The sequence below is a fragment of the Nothobranchius furzeri genome, chromosome 17 (assembly GCF_043380555.1).
Source record: "Nothobranchius furzeri strain GRZ-AD chromosome 17, NfurGRZ-RIMD1, whole genome shotgun sequence".
In the NCBI taxonomy this organism is placed as follows: Eukaryota; Metazoa; Chordata; class Actinopteri; order Cyprinodontiformes; family Nothobranchiidae; genus Nothobranchius; species Nothobranchius furzeri.
The window spans coordinates 28,397,127-28,417,099 of NC_091757.1; the positions used below are offsets into that span (position 1 = coordinate 28,397,127).

The window sequence follows — 19,973 nt, forward strand, 5'->3', positions numbered from 1 at the left end:
ATCTATCTATCTATCTATCTATCTATCTATCTATCTATCTATCTATCTATCTATCTATCTATCTATCTATCTATCTATCTATCTATCTATCTATCTATCTATCTATCTATCTATCTATCCATCCATCCATCCATCCATCCATCCATCCATCCATCCATCCATCCATCCATCCATCCATCCATCCATCCATCCATCCATCCATCCATCCATCCATCCATCCATCCATCCATCCATCCATCCATCCATCCATCCATCCATCTAATACAGTTAAAACAAAACACAGCGCAGACAGAGTCAGAGTTCACTAGGATGCTTTCAAAAGCTGATTGAGAATTTTGAAGTATTGTTTTAAAAAATGAGGTAACTTGTTTATTAAATGTAGAATGCTGAAATTGTATATAACTATAGATGGAGGAATTCAAACTGCTGGATTCTGGAAATATCTCAACATTAAATTATAATTTGAACCAAACGTTTGTAACTAATTTGATTCGTCTGTTAGCTGAGGAAACGAGAGGACAGTTCCCAGAGTAGGGCCTGTACTGAGTCTATAGGAGCTCAGTTTCCTGCCACCAGCATCCAGCCTGTGCCTAATGACGGGAATCTGCTAATAAACCTTCACGCGGGACATGCGGTGTGACATGCCATGCCCTTGCTCATATTTAGACTGCTGTAGGAATCTGCAGCAGCTTTAGGACCAAGAGCTGCTGTTTTCTTTAATGCTGCACAATTAGCACTAAAACTAACAGCCAAACGAGTCCATGCTGCTATAACGATATTACAAGTGAAAGTGTTTTTCTGCTGTGGAAGTAATGCCACACACGTCTGTTGAACGGATCCATGCTGCTTCTAACTAATGACGAGGAGTAGATTGGTTCATTTGACGGTTATTTTAGGTGTTTTTCTCCTTTTTTCCACTCATCAAAATATCTTCACTGTGTTCTAACGGTTGTTCTAAACATCTCTCCTCTGTGCTTAAACAGACGTTTAATCTGATGGATACAGAGATGAAGCATTCCAGTAACAGAGAGACACATGCACATTTTAAACTGCAGTAACTCATAACTAACACATCCTTTGAAGCAGAAACTCCACATTTTTGTCAACCTTTTATTTATGCTGATTTTCATAAACATGATTCACTTTTATTTTGGCAGCGGTCTCTGGGTGAACGTGTCTATTCCTGGTCCTTCTCTTCACCGTGTGTTATGATGTGAACCAGGTTCTTGTAGTCCAGGTTTCCTGCTACATCAGGAGGAAATGCTGTAAACATCTGTTCCATCTGTGAACAGGAAACGGAGTAAACATGTTTTAACTGTTGTTACACCGGATCTTCACAAGTTAATGCAGTTTTGAGATGGAGCTCAGACCTCTTCGGGGGAGAACCTGTCCGCCTGAGTCGTCAGCATCTCTGTCACACTGTGAAAGCAGGCGGAGAATGAGCAGGAAATCATTTGATCTCATGTTTAAACACCGGCGTGGTACTCACAACTCTTTCTTTAATATCCCTGTTCCCTCTGGGTCAAAGACTTTAAAAGCATTCAGGATGGTCTCCTCTGGGTCAGCACCTGATGAACATTCAAACTGATGTTGTCTCCTTCCTAATGATCAACTTAAGCTTCTACATGCACATTTAACAACCATCACCTTTTAGTTTCTCTCCGAACATGGTGAGGAAGACGGTGAAATTGATGGGTCCTGGGGCCTCCTTCAGCATATCGTCGATCTCCTCCTGTTTGACATTTAAACGACCTGTAGAGACACGGAGGTTCAGGTGAACTTTATGGTCCTGACCGATGATTTTTTTTCTCTTCATTTTTCAGTTACATCAACATGTTTTGTTTCATGGTCAATGCTTAAAGGTGCATGAAGTAAGAATGAAATCTTGTGGTCAGATTTGGCTACTGCAGTCCATGGATCAAAACAAACAAGTCCACTCTGAGCTTCTGTCTGCTGCGGCTCAGCACCAGAAGATCCAACGACGAGTCAGACACAGATAATCCGTGAGTAGATAAATACATTTCACTGTAATATCAAATTTTTGAACTGAGAAAGTAGCTTGAGACATTTTTACAGCCAGCTATTTTCATCAAATTCACCTCTAGCTTGTTAGCTCAACGTTAGCCTCCAGCCTGTTTCACCCGATATTTAACAAAAGGATGCCGTGGCTTTGGAGGCTTCTTCTGTTCACAACGTTGCTGCTTTTTGCTGGCCTGTGTCAAATTACAAATGCAGGTTTAGACTTGGCAACCTCGTGGGCTCAAATGTGATTGGCTCTGTAACCAGGAAGTATGAAGGCAGGACAGATAGTAAACTAAGGCCCTGTCCCGATCACAGGCATTGTGTATGTAGATGCGACGTGGACTGGAGCTGCCTATTGGAGCTGGTATAGCAGCGGGCCACTGGTCGCCAATCGCCCCCAGTTGTCGCACAGGTAGAGAAGGCTGCACAATAAATGGGCATAGTTGTCCACACTGCATTGACTCCAGTTGGGGTCGGAGAGTGAGGAACGTACCCAAAATGGCAGCAACACTACTACACTCTCCAGCACCCAATGGGGCTTCTATGTATTTGTGTCTATGGTCCCAACACCCACACTACACACTAGGGTCCCCAGCAAAGTGCACTTGGAGGAAGTAAGTATTACACAAGTGTAGGGCTGCAGCTATCGAATATTTTTGTAATCGAGTACTCTATCGAATCTTTTTTTCGATTAATCGAGTACTCTAATAAATTACTCTTTTGTGTTTGTAAACCATTATATCATATATTGATGAGCCAAGATGGCGCCGAGTATGGCTGCCTCGTCGCGAGCTCCACCAAGTTCCAACATTACACGCTCCATACTGTACATTAATGCCACTGTTTTGCACATACCAACCTCTGTACATTTTATATCTCTTATCTTATTGTTTACTTTATTCATTTGCCATTTTTATATTTTAATTGTTTTTACATTCCTGTATTTTTGCACAACTCTGTTGCTGTGAAGCTCGCACACAAGAATTTCACTCGCATGTACTGTACCAGTGTACCTGCACATGTGACGTGACAATAAAAGTGATTTGATTTGATATCAAATAGCATGTTATAATTATGAAAGACCTCTTAAAATGAGCAAGCAATTGCCAGTTATTCTTCAAGTTTTATTCAAAATTAGTTTGCATAACTTCAGCACTTCAACTTTACTTCACAGTAAACAAATGCCTGTGCAAAAAATAAGTATACAACCTGAGCCGATTCTCTCCTCGTGTGAGAATCTGCTAGCCTGCAAGCCAGACAAAAACTAGGAGGATAACTGTTGAAGTAGCGCTGCGAGCGGCTGCGGCCCAAACAGAACCAGAACCGCTCACGGCGCAAACAGCTCGCCGGCTGTTTCCCTATTAACACACGTCCGTTTTAATTTCTACACTTTTTTTTCTCACACTAACAAGGATTGTCGAAAGCATGTTTGCTGTGGTTTTGTCAAATTATACTGATCACAAAACATTTATTTACTTTCTTTCGTTTTCCTCCGCCACTCATAAATACCCGTGTCCTCCTGCAGAAACCCCGAGGGACAACGGACAACAACACAATAAAAAGTCCGACGTGTTGTGTAAAAACTGCTATTTTTAGCACATTTTAAGTCCGACGTGTTGCTACCAGATGTATGGTGTGAGCTGAAACTGAGTGCTACAAACGAAAAAGTCGCACAGTGCCTGCAGAATATATAGAAATACAGGCTAAAAAGCATTATCTTGTAGAGGCTCCGAGTTCCCTTGCAGAAGTGACATTTACAGGTGCTGCAGCAAGGAGGATGTGGTGTTGTAGTAGGCTAAATCCATGTTGTTACAGTATTTACACTGGACTACGTTTTCCGCCTTACGACATGAAAAATGGTCCCACACCTTTGACATTTTCTGTCTTTTTCTCACTCCACCGGGGTACAAGTTGTCCGCCATGGCTTAAGAGAAAGTTAAGTTATATTCGCTACTCGCGTGTGCATTCAGTCCAGTGGGCATGTGCGTCACTTATTTCGGTCCAGGTGAAACATGACCCCGTGCGTTTGCAAAGCCATGAATTAATTAAATATGAATTAAACGAAGCCTCGAGGCAGAGAATTTGACTCGAGGATTTTTTGTACTCGAATTATTCGAGGTACTCGAGGAATCGTTTCAGCTCTACACAAGTGTACAAACACACTGCTCAGCCCGAAACATTTCACCACCAAATATAAAGGTCACGCTCTAATATTTCATTGGACCACCTTTAGCTTTGATTACGTCACACGTTCACTGTGGCGTTGTTTCGATAAGCTTCTGCAGCGTCACCAGCTTTATCTCCATCCAGTGTTGCATTAATGTGTCACCAAGATCTTGCACTGATGATGGTAGAGTCTGACCGCTGCACAAAGCCTTCTCCAGTGGGGTTAAGGTCTGGACTCTGTGGTGGCCGATCCATGTGAGAAAATGATGTCTCGTGCTCCCTGAACCACTCTCACTATCTGAGCCTGATGAATCCTGACGTTGTCATCTTGGAATATGGCCGTGTCATCAGGGAAGATGGAATAACCCGGTCATTCAGGATATTCAGGTAGTCAGCTGACCTCATTCTTGGAGCACATCCTGTTGCTGAACCTGGACCTGACCACCTGCAGCAACCCCAGATCATAGCACTGCCCCCACAGGCTTGTACAGTAGGCACTAGGCATGATGGGTGCATCACTTCATCTGCCTCTCTTCTTACCCTGAAGCACCATCACTCTGGAACAGGTCCATCTGGACTCATCAGACCAGTTTTTAATAATGCGTTGGACCGTTCTTAACCCAGTTTTAATCGTTTCTGCATCTCCTTAGATGTTTTCTCGGCTTGATGCCGAAGATCTGACCCTTCTCACACAGACTAACATCTTTTCCACGACCACCAGGTGTGTCTTTCCACCTGGTTGTTTAGGAAATGAGAAGCAGCTCATTGCACCAGTTGGGTTAAATAACTTGTTGCCAGCTGAAAGAAAATTACCCGTGCAGTAATTATCCAATATGAAGCTCCTACCTGCGTGCTTACAGTTTTTTCTCAGTTGCTTTGGTGCATGTCTCACAACAGAATTAAACTTTGCACAACATTTAGTTCAACCTCCACAACATGTAGTCGTTTTGGCTCAACCTAGTGGCGGTTTCATGTTCATTTCATTTAAAGGCAAATGCCTTTGGACATGAAGCAGTTGAGTAAGTGCAAATGTCTAAAGAATGGTCACTTTTGACTTGCTATTCATCACTGTCTCCTTGCTTTTATCATGAATGTCACAAATATTTATACTTGTGCCGGCTGAATAGTCATTGTCCTTACAACTAACAGTCTTCATTTCATTGCTTGTGTCACTGCACTCAAAACTGTTGAACAGCTTGTCAAACTATTTGTACACCCATTTTGAAAACCCTATTTTTAAGGAGTTTCCATGGAAACCTCCATAAATTACTTTTCTCAGGTGAACCTTATCTCACACTAATGAAAACTGGTGTGTGTCCTGGTGACAATCGGACAATGTATGTAGTGGTTTGGGATAATGTTAGCTTCCATCACTCTGCTGTAGTCAGGCAGTGGTTTGCAGCACACGACAGGAAGCTTATGGAGTTTCTTCCTCCTGACACTCCATTCCTAAATCCAATTGAGGACTTTTTCTCTTCCTGGAGGTGGGAGGTATATGACAGGCATCCACATACCCAAATGGCCCTGCTAGCAGCTATGGATGCAGCTTGTGGTGACATCACAGCAGAGTCCTGCAGAGGGTGGATTCGACACTCCAGGAGATACTTTCCCCGATGTATCGATAGAGCTGACATTCTTGTGATGTTGATAAAAATATGTGAGCCGACAGACGGGAGCGTGTAGATATCAATGATTGATATGCAGCAGTGTCTGTTCAGTTGTTTTTTGTTTCATAACTACTGCAGTAAGGTTTACTGTCTGAGTGAGTTTACGTTTGCTGTAAAATGTTTGTTTTACTGCATTTCCCCAGTTGCACAACGCTGTGAACAGTTTCAATTAAATATTATCAAGAGTGCATATGAAGTGTCTTGATTTTCCTCTACAGTTTATGGTTTTCAACATGCCGTGCATGCTGTCCAGACTTGACATGTCATTGGGAAGCACCTACAAAGAAATCCATCACAACGCGAACATGTTCAAACCATTTGGTTTTGTGACCAGAGGTGCTGGTGTAATGACTTGTAAGGTGTAATGACTTGTAAGGTGTAATGACTTGTAACTGTGACAGCCCTGGCACATTGATTGATATAAGTACTTGCTTCTGATGAATATATGATCTGTTTTGATTAAGGGACTTGCCTTTGAAGCATTGACTACTTATTTTGAACAACTGACTTTTCTTTTTGATGAAGTGACTCACTTTTGCAAGTTATCCACCATGTTTTGCAGTTTGCACTAATTGTTTTGAGAAAAGCCTTAATAGTGGTGCAGAGATCAATTATGTCGTGAGGAATGCACCGAAGCAACTGAGAAAAACTGTAAAGTCCAGGTGGTGACTTATTATTTTTTTGGCCGGGCGGTGTAGTTGCTGAATTGGGACAGTGAGCATTGCTTCATCAACTATGACTCACTCCACTGTTTGTGCAACTTTTTGACCTTTATTAACAACTTTCAAACAAACAAACAATTGGGCCTTGTCAGTTAAAGACAAAGCAAAGAAGTATTCCTATCATCTCAAATAGAAAGGATACAAACTTCTACCAAGGGATCAGTGCATGTACAACATAGATAAATCAGAAGGTTTTGATGTATTTCTTCTTTTCAACATTATAACAGATTAATGGAATCTTTTTACATGATTTTTAAAAAATCGGAAACTTTGAGAAATCTACATTTGTGCATGAAAAATGTTACCACTATCAAAATGTGACTGCACAAAAATCCACTTCCTTGTTTTTGAAAATAATGTCAAATTAAATCAGATTATAATCCAATCCTATAAAAACCTATCCCATAATAATCTGGTAACACAGCAACCGTAGGAGAGACATGTCATGTTCTGTGTCCCTATGGTCCCCAGCCCCCTCCAGGTTCCCCTCATGTTCTCCAGTCTCCACTTTAGGTTTAGAATTTCAGTTCTTTAGTCTCCTTTAGTGTGTGTGTTCCCTTCCCCACTCAGATCATTCGTTTACTTAGTTTAAGATTTCCCTGTGTCTTTGTTCTACTGTGTTTAAGTGAAGTTAGGGTCATTTTAGAAGCTTGGTTTGCTGGATTAGATTTGGTTTTCTCCCCTGCTTATTTCTGCTTCTCCCCTCAGTTCATTAGTTTCACCTGTGCCTAATTCCCCACACACACCTGCCCCATGTCTCCTATCACCCAGCCCCGTGTATATAACCCTGTCTGTGTCTCTTAGGCCTAGTCCACACGTAGCCGTTTTTTTTAAAAACGAATATCCGCCCCTCCAAAAACTTGCATCCACACCTCCTCGTTTTAAAAACAAACTCTGTCCACACGTACCCGGATAAATACGTTGTTAAGGACATGCCAGACCTGTAGGCGGCAGTACTTCCCCCGTTCTTAACCTCGTCTTTCGTCTGTGGTCTTCCGCAAGGAGCAGTAATTCCGCTTGCAAAAACAAACAAGCAAAAAGCACTTGGACAATTGATAAAGCGAGCGCAGCGCTGAGGGCATCCATGCTGTCGGCTAGTGTAAACACAGGTCGCACACGTGATGTCAGCATTTTTTTGTTGCGGAAAGTGACGTTGCGGACCTTAAAACTCCGGTTTTGTCTGTCCACACGCAGACACCCAAAATGGAGAAAACGCAGATCTTCACTTTGGCCGGAGTTTTTAAAAAGATCCGTTTTCGTGTGAAAAACTCAGTTTTCGTGTGGATGACAGGCCAAAACGTAGAAAAATATCTACGTTTTGGCAGATCCCCGGCTACGTGTGGACAGGGCCTCAGTGTTGTTGGTCCATTGTTGTTTGTCAGTGTTGTTTTGACCCCCCACTAGGTCGCTAGGTCTCTGCTCATAAAGTGAGCTTTGCGTTGTAGTTCAGTGTTTTATTTACTAGGCTTGGCTTCCTGCCCCTTTGGGTCACCATCCTAAATGAAGGACTTTACTTTTTACAGTAATCGCTCCTGCCTCGTGTCATCTGGTGTTCTGCATCTTGGGTCCTAACCTCCTCCCGCTCTCAACGTGACAAGGTATTCCTGAGTTTTATTGTCACAAAAATTAAATCCACAGCTGTTCACATTAAATCTTAATCTTAAAGATTCAGAGCATGGATAAATATCATTAATCATCTTGAAATCAACTTCTTTTATTTTGGGTAAAATGATAAAAATGTGATTTTAAAATTCAATCCGTTTGTTTTTAATAGTGCTGGGGATGATATCCCTGTGCTGGACCTTTTATTTTCCATAAACTTTCCAAATGTTTTCTTTTCCTGAACAAAAAAGGAAAAATTATATTATTCATTTTTTTGATTCTGCAGTCTGTAAAATTATCCTGAATTATATTAAAGCAAGTGATAAAATTATTGGCATGTGGTGTCAAAAAATACACACCAGCATCGTCATCAGTTAACAGTATTTTCAAACAGACGTTATGCAGAGAAACATGTGATTGTAATCCTGTACGAACACTATAATACGATATAATTAGACTTGAAAATACATACTTTCAGAAAAGGTACTTAAGCCATTTAAAGGGGCGTGGCCAAGGTCCACAGATGAGAATTGGGACAGGGAACGGACAATTGAGGGGTGAAAAGGTGGAAGGGGCAGCATTTGGACAAGACCAAAGACGGCGCCCCTCTTTGGCCTTTTTGAAATGAGAAAACCTGACCACCCCCCCAGCGGGCTGAGAAGGAAATCTGGTTTAGTGTTACCTTCCTGCCAACACGATTGAGACATTTATGATGATTTCACTGTAGAATTTGTACTTATTGCACCTTTAAATGAAATGACCGCTAGTGAAAACACAGACCACATGAAGACGGATGAAGTCACCTAAAGCTGCGAACGTGTCCCTCAGGTCGTTCTTGTCGATGAAGCCATCTCTGTTCTGATCCATGATGGTGAAAGCCTAGTCCAGATTGCACGTGATGAGCAGGCGGAGCAGAACAACGCGGACAAGTTTAGAGTGACAGACCACATGGGTCAGACGACTCACCTCTTTGAACTCCTGGATCTGGGCCTGCTCAAACATGGAGAACACGTTGGAGCTGGCTCCCTCTGCTCTCTTCTTTGCTTTCTTGGGTGACTGTTGGGGTTCAACCACAACACAGCAGTTTAGCTCCTCCACCCACTGACACCACCGTCGCCTCTGCCTGCTTCAGCAACACTTGTTGCTGGTATGACTAGCAGATGAATAATCGAGTGTGGGGTCATTTATTAGGTGACAGGCAGCACTTATGGTGGGGCGTGCATTTCATTAAGGAGGATTACAAGCTCTGTCAGTCTGTCAGGAAAACGTTTCCTGGATCCTCCGGTTTTGTGAGACGGCAGCCTGGGGAGGGTGTGGTCCATAGTCCCAGGATCACACGAGGGATTATTCCATCAGGCCTGGATGGTGACAGAACACTACTCTGAGACCTGTTTGATCAGAAAACCCTCAGAGGGAAGGATTATTTTGAGCTATTTACATGACTGCCAAGGAAATGTGAAAACAGTGTAAGGGGATGGAGTGTGATGACATCTCGCTGGCTTCGCAGGCCTCTCGACAGCTGCCGTCTAAAGCCTGCTGTGGATTAGCTCCGGAGCACTCGGGTGTCTCTCAGACAGGACCTCTGGCGCCCAAAATCACTCATTCCTGTTGCGTGGTTTTTTTAAGCAGACTCGTTTACATTCTCATTGGAAAAATTGATGCAGCATTTGCTGAAACTTTTATTGGGCAAAAATTAATTCTAAACAAAATGTTTATGTATGGCTTCTTTCTAGCCTGCATCATTAGTTTTCCTTATTCAGCCATCTTTATTTCATCTCCTCTTCAGGGTTACCTCACCTCTCCTTTGCGCCTCTTCTTCATTTTCCTTTTCTGTCCATCTGTTCCCTTTCCCGTTTTTTGGCTCTTTCCCTCTCCTTTGGGATTGTTGTATCCATTCTTTACCATCTCCCAAAAACGTTAGCAGCTTGAGCAGATCAATGTGATCAATAAATCAATAGGACATCGGAAAATCTGCCCTATTGATTATTTGTTGAAATCTGTATTCAGTAGCCTTGTGCGTATTGACATGGAGCCCATTGATTAATTATCACCGGCGTGAGCTGAGCTAGATGTATAATTAGTGTTAATCAATCATGACAGTTGACTGTACAAATATACTTTAGAGGCAGACTAGCAGCAGGACCAGAGTGTCTCTGGGAGGAAGACATAACCGTGAGACGCGTGTCCACTCACCATGTTCCAGCTGGACGAGGAGGGTTGCTGTTCTTGCTGCTTTGTGATGGAGCAACACACAAAACAAGCGCTAGATATAGTGACCCCTCTCTCCTCTAATGCTTACCAACTATAAATACTCCATGCCTTGTTTAGGCAGAGGCACAGGTAAAGAGCACTATTCTTTCCAGGCCACCGACCACCATTGTCTGAGTTCATGAGATTTAGGGATAATAGCCAAACGCACATACCCCCATTACTGAGGCCCAAGAATAACAACAGGACATAGCTTTGGCTTGGGAAGGGCAGTTGTGTTGATGACTGACAGCTGCACTTGATGGGATCCATCATCCAGCTGTCCTGTTAGTGCTCCGCTGAGGCTGAGGCCAGCTCTGATGGGAGCTGCTTCCTGGTAGCTCGGTAAACGGAGCTGTTAGCTCAGGCTCTGAGCTCCAGTAAGACCAGATCATAAACAGCATACCACGCTGTGGGAAACATTAGCAGCAAACAGCCTGGTTTAGGTTCTCCCCTCTCCCTCAGTAGAAGTTGGAAAGAGTATTTAATCACTAAACATGTCAGGACCCCTCACTGCTGCAGGTAGGTGTCGTCGTCTCTGTGGATACTGAAGCTCTCAGAGAGGAAACACTGCAACCTGATTCAAGATGGCTGCCACGGCTAATCTCCATTAGCAAACACAGAAAGGCTCTGACCACATGTTCGGCCAAGTGGCTCTACTGTAACCCACACCAACATACAGAGGAAGAACATTCTGAGCTTCACAAAATTTAATGGCAACGGGATCAGGAGGAGGTGAGGCAAATGCAGAAAAATGATTACAAATGGCTCCATTGTTGTTTCTGGAGCAGAAAGGGGCCGTGGGCAGGGCCTCGTGTGGACCTTGCCAAAATCTCGGCGAGGTCCATTCGACCCCATGGGTGCCTTTGCATATTTCTACCTCTTTGCATGTTTCTACCTCTTTTTCAGAACTACGTCCATGGGTCCAACCATCGACATATAAATATTGGACAATGGGTTTCCATAGACTCCAATAACACATTTTTGAAGAAAAATGGGAGGTGGCCACCACCGCCATTTTGACCGTGTCACAGGTTCCGTCAAGCCCAGACAATTCCACAAAAGGGAAGAGAGGTGGAGCTGAGGGTGGGGCTGTAAGGCTGGGATCAACTGACAACGCCCGGTCGAACTAGCTACAAGCTAACCTGAAGCTAACCCAAAGCTAATGCGGAGGTGGGAGCTAAGCTAACGGAGGTAGCAACCTAGCTACAACTGGAGTTAACTGTGCACAACACCAGAGCTTCTGAGTCAGAGATACGCCGGGCTGACCGCTGGGTAAAATCGGGTGGAACACAGAGGTCACCCTAGAGCTCCACAAGCTGGCAGCCGCACAGCAGACAAGTGCAGCTGCGATCTGAGATGCGCAGAGCTGCCGCTGGGGAGAACCGGGTGGAAAGGTTTCCATCCCAGAGCTCCACAAGCCGGCAGCCCGCGCAGCAGACAGAAGCCGCGATCAGACAGAGATGCGCCGAGCTGCGGGGAGGGGAGAACCGGGTGGAACACAGAGGTCTCCCGAGAGCTCCACAAGCCGATAGTCGGAACCCAACTCCACCAACATGTTATATTTCAACCCATTTTCTAAAGTGCAGCATTATGTTAAATGCACTGGGTTTTACCCTAATACATTAAAATTTCATGGTTAAACAGTACATGTTAAAATCTAAGCTCAGCTCGGCAGTGACCTAAAATACATAAATATAATTTTACTTACTGAAAAAAATGACGTGGAGACTCCCTGGATGCTCTATTAGTGCAATTAATGCCACTGCAAGTCATTTTGTCCAACAATTGCGCAAAAAATATCCAAAAAAGAAAACACAAACACAGAGACTCAAAATCCCGGAACAGTTTCCAGGCCAGAACGAGGCTCTACTGAGGCCTTTCCACGGAGCTAGCTCTGTGGTCACGTGGGTCTGATGCTCATTAATTATACAGAATTTTAGGCTTTTAATACACTTAAACAGAAGAGTGAGAAAAAAATTCACCCCCTCAGAGTTGTCATGAGTGTAAACTAGATCATTTAAACCAAAAACATGTTTTGGTACCAGGCTGTAAACATGTTTATTTCTGCTGTGAAATTGGTATTTTTAACATGGGAGTCAATGAGGATTTGCTCGCTTCTGACACCAGCCCCTAGCGGATGAGGGTGGAACTGCAATTTTTGGTACTTCCGGGATTGCTTCAATTTTTGAGCTGCATTGTGGGGGCCTGATAACCAGAGCCGGATTAATGCAAAGGCAAAGTAGGCACGTGCCTAGGGCCTGATTGGCTGGATGGGGCCCAGACAGAGGAACAAAATTATAAATAAATAAATTAAAAATTAAATGTACAAATGTCCTATGATATAATTTGTAGCTAGGACTCCTATCTACAATTTGTTTCAATAATTTATCAATTAACTAAAAATAGTGACAATGTTTATCTTAACCATAGACCGTTTCATTGGCTACGTCACATTAAACCTCTGGGGTCCATGGACGAGTATACGCGTCTTTTGAACAGGTCTGATTTGGGACGCTGTAGCAGCAAGACTCCGCCTCCCTGAGTTTCGGTTTCAATTCAGCTTTAAAAAGGAGATTATAAACTACACCCCAGTTTTTAAATTTTGTTAATAGGCAACGTAAAAGCGGAGTTATACTAAACTAAAAAATGACCTATTTTTAGACAATCTGATAACTTGTCAAAACAGCGGTTTAGTAATCTGTGAGCGGGAATGTGCTTGTGAACATTAAAAACCCACAAAAACACGAGATCCTTTTGCTGTTGGTGGAAGTCTCACATATTCAGTTGATAAAAAGCATCATTATGTAGCTGAGAGAGAGAGGAAGGCTGCACAAGTAAAGAGATGTGCGCAAAAAGGAGCCGCTTCGCAGGGAAAGTAGTGGCGCGAACGGAGTAACAACAAACAATTAGACAGATATTGACGGTAAACTTTGTATTTTGGAGCGATCCGGACAGATATATTGTCTCTGCAGTTTAGTAGGCTTTTATTAGGCTTATATAAAGGATGATGAGAAGGATAAATGTCCACCAGGCAGGTCAGATAGTACGGCTGTTTTTTGAACTGGAAGCAGAGGAAGTGGACGGAGACTCGCAGCCGGAGTCTGAGGCAAACAGCGAGGATGCTGATGATGATGTGGCAGATCCATCCTTCCTCATAGAAGAGTTGGGTCATGATGAGGTAGAGGATGAAGGCAGAGATCCAGCTCCTCGGAGATCCAACAAGAGGAGTGGGCGGCGCCGCGCACCTGTCAGATCTCGGCGTGAGACGGAGCCACTCTTCTCTCTCCAAAATCCATGTATATTATTGCCAAATTAATAAAATAAGTATAAATTCAGATAGTCCAGGTTGTCCTGAAATTAATGATACCCCATAAGGCAATATTTATTGTTTTTATTAGAAAATACAAAAGAAAAACCAAAATGAGTCAAAAACGGCGATTTACACTCTGGATCCCAGAGGGCTAATAATTTTTTTAAATTAGTTATTTGCTATATTTAGTCATATTTTTTATAAATGTACAGTCTAGATTACGAGTCTAAATGATAAAAAACATTCGTCATAAATGTTTGTTGGTTTCACAGTAAAATAAACAACTTTTTTCCTATTCAGATTTTATGTTTTTGAGTGATTTAAGGTCTAATATGCAACCCCTTTATGTCCAAATATAAAAAATAAGTATAGATTCATAAAGTCCAGGTTGTGCTGAAAAGATTGATACCACATAAGGCAGTGGTTATGGTTTTTATTTTGGAAATACAAAGGAAAACTCACGGCAAATTACACCCTGGACCCCAGAGGGTTAAGGCGCCACCCAATTAAGGACGTCAGAGAAGCGGTCAGAGTTAGAGCGGACACAACAAAGCTAGCAGGTGTTTTTGAGTAGGCTAACTTTCACGATGCTTTCGGATGTGGCAAAACGTAAAAAAAAAAATGAAGAGGAACTAAAGAAGAGACAGCGGGGGGCCTTACAGAAGTTTCTGTCGGGCTGCTTGGGCAGCCGTCCAACAGCTGTGAACATGCTCGAGTCAGCAGAGCCAGAGGCCGGGCCCAAGTCAGACCCGGAGGAGACACGACCCGAAGACGCAGTGGAAGATGCGGCGGAAGACGATGTAGCGCCAACGCCGTCAACATCAACGCCTTCACAGAAGGACAAACTGGAAGAACAGCAGCCAGCCAGAAGTGAGCCCAATATAGTCTTACAGGAGCCTCTAGACCCAGAAAGGGTATTAACAGCTACCCGTCTGATCCTGCAAAGTGGTACCAAACTGATGAGTACTTTGCACTAAACTATCCCTCTCAAAATATTGGATATTCTTCTGCATCACAGAGGAAATCTGGAGACATAAACCGAAGCTTAACCGAGGAACATTTCTTTAGACGTGTTTCTGCTGTGATTGAGGCCATGTGATGCTGGAAGGCTGAAGATTATCCCGGAGTAGATAATGCTAAATGGTTTCCTTGGTAAGTGTTGCTGGTTTTATTAATTATTTGTCAAATAATTTTATTAATGTTCAAATAGCAAAACAATAAGTTCACACTCAGAAAATTGACAGAATTTCTGATTCAGCAGAGGCAACAGCCTACAACACATGACTTATTTTGGCATACAAACAACCAATTTGTAACCAAAAACTAGGCTATGTAAAATGTGAATGAACTTTTATAAGTAAATTTTGTAAGTTTCAGATTTCAATTCATTACATAACATCGATGGGGGGGGGGGGGGGGGGGGGGGGGGCTAAAAATGCAGCCTGCCTAGTGTAGTCCGTTTATTTAATCCGGCTCTGCTGATAACACACTAGATTCAATGATTGAATCACATGTGTAGCAGCTCATCAGGCTCTGCAGAAGCCTGTTAATCACCTGCTGACTGTAATGAGGTGTGTTGAAAAAGGGTTAAAACTAAAACATGGTGGATACCGGCTCTGCAGGACCAGGATTGGGCACCCCTGATCTGGACTATGCGAGAGGGGAAACATGCAGTGCCGGAGCTGTGCACCTGAAAGTGTCTAAAGAAATGCTCTTTAGATAGTGAAAACCTGTCCACTAATATTTGATAGAATAGCCCCAACATATAGATCTTCTAGTATTCAGTCCTTTTTTGGTCAAGAAGAAAAGACATTGTCGACCAAAGGAGGGGAGGGGCTGAACTGGCCAGAAGTGGAGCTGCATTAGAAAAACTCTGAAACCCAGAGCTTAACTCTCTGTGTTTAACCGTTCGCCTTTTAGGCTGTCTAGGGGGCCTGAGGTAACAATGAGGATGCATGTTCTCGTGGTAAAAGTAACAAAACAACATTTATTTACATAAATATAAACTCAAAACACAGATTAACAAGACACATCAGCAGCACATCAGCAGCAACACAAAACGAGTAACAACTAAACTCTCATATTAACCAAATTAATATAAAAACCACGAAAGACCATCACGATTTCCCTTTTACTGAGTGATGTCTTAATAAAAGCAAGCGAAGGGGTAAAGTGTCCTTTACCCCTAAAAGGCGTGAGGTGAAAACGAAAGAGCAGTTGCAAAAGGGCCTTCAGTGTCATTTGGGTTGAGGACTTAACCTTAAAATCGATGAAAAACAGATTCATGTTGTTCCTAATGTTATCTGACCAGCAATAAAACAACATATCTGGTAATGCCATGCCACCCCTCGTCTGCAATTTCATAGGAGGTTTCCTATTCCAAACCGTAAGCTCTCTGGTAAGCCTTTCAGAGTCTTGGTTCAGGTTTTATTAATTAATTTATTAATTGACTGTTACTTGAGCCTGCCCAGATAGGGTCCAAGTGGACCTAAAGGGTTGGTACCATCAGGTCTTTTTCCTGCATCCATCACCAATTGTCTGTTTCAATTGGGTGAGCTGGAGCCTGGGGTTGGTACCATCACACCCATATTTACTGATTAATCCATTGAATCATTAATTCATCCACATATTTACATTCACACTCCTCCCCATTGCAGAATCCGTCCCCTTTCCACCTGCGACGATGTGTAGAACCTCTCTGAACCTCTTGGATTGGGAGCCCTCTCCGCAGCCGCAGGGCCCAGCAGGACCCTGTTTGTTGTTTGGTGAAGGAGAGAGAAGGAGACAACGAGCGCCTCAGAGAGAAAGAGAAGGAACGATGGCTGAAGCCTTGGATCCTAAATCATCCACCTGCTGCGAGTTGTGCTGTGAGGTGGAGTTGCTAATGCTAATGGTTAGCTTTGACTAGTCAAGGTGCTCTCTGCTGTTTGCTGTACAGTAAACCTTAGAAAAGTAAGCTTTCCTAATCAGAAACGATTGTAGGAGGTAGGTGTAGGAGACTGTTTTCATGTTAAGTCTGCATGGAAAAACTCAGAGTGACTGATTTTAATCAGAAATAATTATTAAAATAATCATTTTCACTGATCCACACCTTTAATATTTGACCCAACACATCATTTGTCAACATAAGTGGATCTTAGTTTAAAACTCTGTCATTTAAAGCTGCAGGTGATATGAAATATACTGTAATGTTGTAATAACATAAATACATTTAGCTTTTACCTTCATTTGTACTCAAACTTTGTAATTAGGCATTCATTTTTTTACCTGACAAAAATGTCTGAACAAATGCAAAATATGTTTATATTTTAATGGCTCAGTTTAAAATAACTTATTAAACACCTGATTAACTTCTGAGTCTAGCTGGGTATAGAGACAACTCAGGGTGATTTATTGCTTTTTTAACCGTCACAGCCCAAATTTAGGGGGATCAACAATATCAGACCCCACATATTTATTGGCGGTGTGTTGGTTGAAGTTCATCTATCAAAGAGCTGCACATGGGTGATCTGGAGTCGAGAGTTGACATTTAGACGAAGGTGGAGCAGTCTGTCAATATGATGAGTACAGAGGTGACCATGCAAGGGAAGAAGATAAACAAAGGAACAAACAGAGCTAGCTGCTGATGAAATGAAAATCAATCACCTCCAAAATGACTGAAAAAATGTAGGAAGAAAATGCACGTGCACACGCACACACACACACACACACACACACACACACACACACACACACACACACACACACACACACACACACACACACACACACACACACACACAGAGGGCGCTATATCAAATACAGGTCAATTACCATTAAAAACCATGCTGACGTTACTTTTGCTAGCCTTTAAATCTATAAGTACTAATATTCATAGTAATATTTGTGATATTTCTTTATTTGAAAGTAATCGTTCCTCATCTTATCACCTTACCTTTAGTTGATTGCTGATGTTTGTGATTCAGCTATTTTTGTGCTTTTAGACCTCGCTGCTACTTGTGGGGTCCCGCAGGGCTCCGTTCTTGGCCCCATTCTCTTTGGACTTTATCCTCCCCTACTTAGGAATAGATTTATAAAGCATGTTGTCACTTTTACGATGACGATAAATAAACAGATTTCCCCCTAAAAACTCCTTGACACTTTATTGATGTAAACCAATTTGCCTTAACCCTCCCACTGTCCTAATGGATGTGACCCCATGAGGAAAGCTGACCATTGAGCAGGGTTGATGGTTTATCCCTTGGGTCCATGTGGCAGGGGTGAGGAGTGAGCACCACCTCATGGATAAACCATCAATCCTGCTCAATGGTCAACTTTCCTTGCGTGGTCACCCATAAAGACAGTGGGAGGGTTAAAGACACCAAACCATTGATTCTATATTTATGTCTAGTTTTTATAATCTAAAAACTAAACTATTTATGCATTTGTATTGTGTGATGTGCAACCAGACGCTACCCATCCACGTCGAACTGACTTCCACCCTAGGAATCTTAACCCATCTCTCAAAACATCTTAACTGATGTACGGTGACTGTTGAGGCCAACATGTTTATGATTCACACTCATGTCAGATCTTATCAGAGTGGATGTTTATCCTGGCAAAGAACACTCCTATCATTCCCAGAGTTTCTCTCTATGGAATGCCTTTCCTATACAGGCCAACTTCCTCCCACAGAGCCAACATATCCTCTTACCCTAAGAGCTAAGGATTTATACTTCATGTTTCACACATCTGAATGTGTCACTGTTCATGTTCCCAGTTTGTCCAGTAGGCAGTGCTATTGATCCATCTCAACTCCCAGAGAGGGCTGATACAGACTCAATCACTCTTATTGCTCCTGTCTCCAGTTTAGTGTGATCTATTTAGCTTTAGAAAAGTCCCATCTAAGTCCAAGCTTAAATAAATGCTGTTTCTGATAATAAAAATGCATCATTGTTTCATCCATTGACTGCAGCCACCACAGGACCTCTGTGAAATGATAACGTGTAGATTTTACCCATGTCTACTCACACCTGAAGACAAGATGTGCTAACGACAATCAGTAACAGAATACTGGGTGTAATTTGGGTTTCACAGACTATGTGCTGCCTTTTAGGAGACACTATTTTATAATAGTGTTTAAATTTGGGATGACGAGGCCCACAGCGATCACAAGGTCAGGGGCATCTTCCCTGACTGAGGATTCAGGGAGCGTCGCTCAAAAAACATCAGCATCAGCCGTGGGGATTGTGGGTTTGAATTCCACCTTGGTTCCTGCACAAATCCTGGATGTTCCACATTCCTGCTGAGCTGGAGCACGAGGTTCCTGTCAGACGAGGTTCCTATCAGACATCTTTGATTCCAAAAGCTCTGCTTGATCTGCAGGCAGGCAGAGCTAAAGTTGTTGCTGTTGGCCACAGAGGCAGGGGTAAAGATTCAATTAAACAGCAGCAGAGTTTCCTACCAGTCTCTACTTATTGAAGTGCATTGGTCCAAGGATTTGGCTTGGTCATCGGTACCCTTCACACTTTGGCAAAGTGTGTGATTCAGGGAATTATTGCATTAGAGGGAACACTTAATTCCTCTTAATATCACATGTTCCTTGTCCAAAGTTCTGGAATCAGGCACACACTTAACATCACGAGTCACTTCCTGATGAACCTGTAACGCACATGCCTCTGGTCCTCCAGGGCGTTTAGCTTCATGGGAACACTGTTGTCGGATTTGTTTGTGAGGGCAAGTCCTGGTTAGTGACCATGCAGACCTGGACGTCGTGTCTGTGTGGAGCAGCAGGGGGCGCCCCATGACACCACAGCAGCAGGGAGCTCCTTGGCCAAATGAATTAGTCACTTTCAGTAAAGGAACACGCGCTTTATTAAGTTAGACAGGGGCAGGTTTGTGGAAGATAAACTCTGGCCAGGATGCTGCTTTCAAAAGGATTTTTTAAAAAAAGAAATCAAAACAGTTTGAGAATAAACCGAAATTTAATAACTTTGTGTTGTTCTTTACATGCGTGATTAAACTAGCCAATAGACGTGGAAATGTTGAAATCTACATTTATTTATTCAGCCTAATAAATATAAAATATCAGTGAAAACACGTTATGTTATTGATGAAAATGCCTTCTGATAGGTGGAAACCCGCTAGGTGACATCCTCATAATAAATCTTTACATGTATTGATGATGGAGCCACTCAGTGTACAGTCCCACGTGCTTCTGTAACAAACACGCCAAAAAAAAAAATAAAATAAAAA

General features: G+C 42.7%; 1 protein-coding gene across 1 annotated transcript; it reads right to left on the bottom strand.

Moving 5' to 3' along the window:
• Positions 1–1,096: 1,096 nt before the first annotated feature.
• LOC107393500 (myosin regulatory light chain 2, ventricular/cardiac muscle isoform) lies at positions 1,097–10,606 on the bottom strand. The gene is made up of 7 exons (XM_015971884.3): positions 10,373–10,606; positions 9,146–9,235; positions 8,983–9,058; positions 1,648–1,752; positions 1,490–1,568; positions 1,371–1,419; positions 1,097–1,282 (listed from the first exon to the last, which is right to left on the bottom strand). Exons 1-7 carry the CDS (start codon positions 10,373–10,375, stop codon positions 1,178–1,180), a joined length of 507 nt encoding a protein of 168 aa, XP_015827370.1. The 5' UTR covers positions 10,376–10,606; the 3' UTR covers positions 1,097–1,177.
• Positions 10,607–19,973: the final 9,367 nt, after the last annotated feature.